Source organism: Triticum dicoccoides, chromosome 4A (assembly GCF_002162155.2).
Source record: "Triticum dicoccoides isolate Atlit2015 ecotype Zavitan chromosome 4A, WEW_v2.0, whole genome shotgun sequence".
NCBI lineage: Eukaryota > Viridiplantae > Streptophyta > Magnoliopsida > Poales > Poaceae > Triticum > Triticum dicoccoides.
The window spans coordinates 644206132-644211353 of NC_041386.1; the positions used below are offsets into that span (position 1 = coordinate 644206132).

The 5222-nt window shown below is 40.5% G+C and overlaps 1 protein-coding gene across 1 annotated transcript in view; it reads right to left on the reverse strand.

The window, feature by feature from the left end:
- Positions 1 to 597: 597 nt before the first annotated feature.
- The window catches only part of LOC119287650 (protein SHOOT GRAVITROPISM 6-like), a 21081-nt gene continuing 16456 nt past the window's right edge, over positions 598 to 5222 (reverse strand). The window contains exons 42-51 of the mRNA XM_037567231.1: positions 3680 to 3780; positions 2998 to 3103; positions 2795 to 2908; positions 2626 to 2700; positions 2093 to 2191; positions 1839 to 1910; positions 1667 to 1752; positions 1490 to 1583; positions 1228 to 1335; positions 598 to 1142 (exon numbers count right to left, since the gene is read on the reverse strand). Of these exons, the coding sequence (XP_037423128.1) occupies positions 903 to 1142; positions 1228 to 1335; positions 1490 to 1583; positions 1667 to 1752; positions 1839 to 1910; positions 2093 to 2191; positions 2626 to 2700; positions 2795 to 2908; positions 2998 to 3103; positions 3680 to 3780 (1095 nt within the window). The 3' untranslated portion in view covers positions 598 to 902. The remainder of the gene's footprint in view (positions 1143 to 1227; positions 1336 to 1489; positions 1584 to 1666; positions 1753 to 1838; positions 1911 to 2092; positions 2192 to 2625; positions 2701 to 2794; positions 2909 to 2997; positions 3104 to 3679; positions 3781 to 5222) is intronic.

Consider the following 5222-nt stretch of genomic DNA (forward strand, 5'->3'; position numbering starts at 1 on the left):
GTCTCGGTCAGGTCGTCGTCAAGTGTGAATGGGTGACTCGATGGCCCATTCGGTGTGGATGCTCCACTACAGTAGTAGGACTAGTATATTGCAAATTGGCATGTGTGGCGTGAGTGCGGAAAAGACCGAGAAAGCACAGCACTTGCAAAGATTGCCATGCCCATGCCCTTCCTTCGTTTGTTTTACAAAATCATGGCGCTGTGCTTTGTTTGCACCGAATCTAACTTGACTTTCTCAACCAGGGACTCGTCCGGAGTTATAAATATGCATGCTGGTCAGATCAGCCTACCCTACCATGAGCAAATCAGCTTGGTGAATAGTGGAGGGCGCAAACCGTCAATTTGAGAGCATCATCTGATTCTGGTGGATGGAGCGCATGCCTTGGCATACAGAATCTTCACAGGAAAATATTTCAACTCTGACAATAGTTACAACAAAGGGAGTCTCACCATTGATCCCCAGTAACAGTTTAGGTAGATACGAATGGAGTAGAAGATCCGAGCTACCTACCGACTGATAAAGCTTTAAAATGCATCAAGCTTAAAAGTGAACTTTTTTTTGGAATAAAGTGAACTTGCAGCACTGAAGAATTCTGGATAGACGGCAAATCCAGCTTCCACATTTATTCAGCGAAAAAAAAAACAGCTTCCACATTTCCACAAGGAATTCTTACAAGGCGTATCTTCATTATAATACGGAGTACATGCTTGCAGAACACAGCGAATTCTGCCACAGCAGTATGCTGTACAGTCGCACTAAAAACCTATGGACATGGCTACAGAATTATCTCTCTATGCTCTATTGTTGAAGGAGGCACAAAATGTACAGGCAGGCAGCATGAACATTAAACTCTGTACATGTACAACAGATTTACATCCAAGAGAGATCAGCTTCAATTACTTCTATTGCTCTCCTTGCGCGCCATTTGGCTTTGCTGCAGCCTCTTCTTGAAGCTCAGACGATGTTTTAGCGTGAGGCTCTCCATGTTGAGAACTCTGTGACGGATCTGTTCGATCAAACCGTGAACTCAATGACTTGAGCATGTTAGACCTCTTTATCAGGAGGCCCAATGCAGAAGATGCTGCTGCTCGAACAACGGCCTCTGGTGATTGGCTGATTCTGCCAACCAACATAGCGAACACCTTGACACAATAAGTGTTAAAGACTGTTAGCAGCTCCCCGTGATATGTTTATAATAAGTAAAGTACCAAAATGGAGTGTAGATACCTGGGAGAAGTAAGGAGCAAGGAAGCGTTGATCATCCAAAAAGGATAGCATGCAACTAACCAAGCAAACTGCATTTGCTTGAATGACCGGCCAAGGTGCATCAAATGCCTAAATCAAGAAAAAAGATGTGTCAGGAACTCAGGATGCTATATTGATCACATAGCTTGGTCATCATGCTGGTTGAAACAAACAAACAAAAGGCTCCCTCCCTCCCTCCCTCTCTACATGAAGCTCTCCTGCATGCTCTAGAAGAAAAGGGTACCTGGATAGCAGATTCTAGGTAGCTGTCAACTCTGACGGGAGATAGTCGACAAAGTTGTCTTGTTAAGTCCCTAATGAAGTCCTCGTAATCAGATCTGAGGGCACACCATATTAAAAATGTCACTTCTAAATAAAATGAAAAACAAAACAGAAATAGCTAGGAAGGTTCAACACAAACCGCCGATCAGATGTGAAATATTGCTTGTTAAGGAGTGAAGACAAGCCATCTACTTCCATCAAAGGCGCTAGGAGCTGGAATGTGTTCTGTTTCAAAAAAAAAATCACAAATATCAAGGTATGCAAGTTAAAGGAAATGCTTAGTAAGGGAAAACAAAGCAACGACTGCATACCCGACAGGCAAGGCGAACGCTAAGGTCATTATCATGAAGATGGAGGATCAAACGCGGAAGAGTGGCATGTATCTGCAGCAGGCAGCAAAGAAATTGGTAGCTTGAGAAGCACAAGGGAAAAGATCCTTACAATTGCCTTAACAACCCATAAGTTGACAATGTCACTTCCTATGACCACTACAACAGCATCCTATAAGAAGGCCTTCATGATAACAGCTCCCTGCTAGATGTACTGTTAAAGCAATGGGTGTTACCTGCTCAAGAAAAGCATGATGCTGTGAACCAGCACCATAGGCACTTAGAGCACCATAAGCTGCAAAGGCATTGGACCTCATTTTTGTATTCATGGAGATCTGTAGCAGATAAGTTACACAATAGGTCACGGCCCTAGGTTGTTTACAGTCATCATATAATAAAATACAGAAACAGGCCACCTGAGTGAAAAGGGAGATGGATCTAAAACAACCTCGTAAGATAACAGGAAAGCACCAAAAGAGACATAAGCAGGTTCCCAAGTGGCACATAAGATGTCAAGTTTCTTTTGATCATAGAGGCATTCACATTTTGTGCAGACATTATACTTGTTCTAGATTCCATGTGCACAATAGATTCCACATGATGTTTTTATCATCAACCAATAGATAAAATATCTGTTAACTTATAACTGATATTGCGATGAATTTAACAGGTTCATAGTAAGTAGTAACCATCATAAATTTAAACAAATGCCCACATCATGTCACTAAAAATGGTAGTACATGAAGGTAAGCTTGTTCCAAATGGTTACCTGGAGATTCCTTAGCCTTACTAAGAGACTTATTAAAATGGGGTCCACTGCATCTTGTTCTGACACATTAAGAACCTGGAAGCAGTGTGTGATGTTTGTATGTTCTGTCAAATTAAATATAAGTGGCATTTAAGGAGATCTGTATCGTGTAACAAGTTATAGAACTCACGGTTAACAGGCACTGGACAGCAGTGAGTTGAACAGATTCGGTGGCATCTTCAAGTAATGCTAATATTACTCCTAGGACTTGCTGGATGTAATTAAGTATGTGGCTCTCGGGTATCTGACAGAGGTGGCCACACAATCTATGTTAGTCAATTGCCAAACAATGAGACATGTATCCTTAGAAGTTGCTCTGTTTAGATTGATGACCTGTACAAGTCCTCGCAAGCAGAGACTCCTGACAGTCGGTGAGTCGTCGGTTACATGTTGACACAATTCCTCAACCATTTGTTCAAGCAATGCAGGTTCTTTTTCACTGCAGAACAAAAAAGAACTGGATTAGGTTATTGGCAAGTTCAATTGTGCAAGGAATAATAGTGAAATATACGCGTGAGTTGTACCTGTAAACCACAGTAAAAATCATGAACATATTTGCCAACAATACTACAACAAATTTACAGCATACATAATGCATGAAATACTATTTAAACACTTTTTAGTGACAGGCATGATTTCCTTGAGAATATGTATTGACTATGGTGGATGTCTTGTTGTAAAATTGTATGCATAGTCAGGCTCTTTCATGTTTTCAAGGAAACACCAGACTTTCCAGTTAGTGCTTTCTCAAACTTCTGCAATTTGCACTTCTTGAACTACTGCTATTTTATTATTTTAAAACAGACCAATATACCAGTTGGTGCTGGCCTTAGTAGTGAGGACCTCTAAGTGGTAAGTGGTAACCGCTGCTAACCATTCAGAAACTAATCCCATGGGAGATTGAACTCCGATTCTGTCTAAGCAACCATAAACTAATCACTTTGATTCTCCCTTCATTTTCTGGAGGTACAGTGAACATCTTAGGACTTATATGAAGAGGAATGGTATTAATTACCTGTGGCGAATAAATTCTGATAGTGCAGCAGCAGCAGCCTCCCTTTCAGCCCTCTGATTCCTGTCAAGAGATTTGCTCAAGATAACGCAGGTTGGCAGAACCTGTGGTATATTACCCAGTTATTTTGGTATAGTGATTTCACCACGCAATGTATGCATCCAAACCATAGAACAGTGACTAATTTTCTGATTGCATTTAAGAAAAGTCAGTTGCAATTATGACAATAAATACCCAGCTTTCAATGAAAGCTTATAAGAGTTTCAGAAGAGCTGTAGCGCCCCCTGTTGTTTGGCTTTGGCCCTTGGCCTTTCTTTTGGCTTGTTAACCTTTTCTATCTTTTTAATATATTGAAACACAAGCTCTATGTTTTCTCACAAGAACTTCAGGAGAGCTGAGACAGGCAAATTTCACATTCAAAGAAGTATCATCTTTATTTTAACTCTAACATACCATTCCTGTTATCATGAAAAAATGAAAAGTTCCTAACAGTTTAGGCTCTTGGAGGCTGCAATTTAATATTGAAACTGAGAATTGTATGTCATTTTAAATATTGCAATAAGGTATTTAGAATTTAGTGGTACTCACTGGATGACCCTAGAGTAGATAGGCTACATGGTGAAACCTAACAAGCTTCATGCACTAGCCAACACAACCAAAATTCCGAAGTGATGGAAAGGGCTTGGCAATCCACATATACACTTCAATACCCCCTCTCACGCGTGACTTGGGAAGTCAACACGTGAATAGATACCATGTTAAGCTTCATGCAATAGCCAACGCAACCAAAAGTCCGAACTGATGGAAAGGGCGGCTAGTCAATCCACATATACACTTCAACACCCCCTCTCACATGTGACGCGGAAAGTCAACACGTGAATAGACGCGAGGTATGGCTCAAGAGGCCTATACGTGGACACAGAGGGGGGCAGCAGCATTTTGTCAATAAATTAAGAAAGCTGGGACTTGAACTCAAGACCTTAGGCCTGATACCATGTTAAGCTTCATACACTAGCCAACGCAACCAAAAGTCCAAACTAATGGAAAGGGCTAGGCAATCCACATATACAATTCAACAAAACCCATACACGCACTACAGGTGCAAAAGATAACGTACTGTGAACATGTCTTGTTTTCTTGTGAAACTGGTTCAAGTGCTAAAGATCAATCAATTTAACATGTGGTTCAAGGACAACTTCCCAAGGCTGCAAAGAAATTAAACATGGTGGCTATTCCTAAATGGTTTTGTAAGGAATAATACATATGTACACGCTTGCTAGAGTATCTGGCAGCTATGACTTCAAAGGTCAAGTTGTTGATGACTTCCAACGCATAAACATAGATGAAAGAAAATGTATTTTATTTGTAGTTTTGAATATGAGGATTCAGCTACTGTCAACATATGTTCTTGTCACCAAAAATTCACTAATATATTAACTCGGAAAGACTCAAACACACAAAACACTCTAGAAGTTACTTCTTTATCAAACTGAAAACTGTAGAGGAAGCCCCGACAATAACTTTATTAAAGAAAGACATACATACA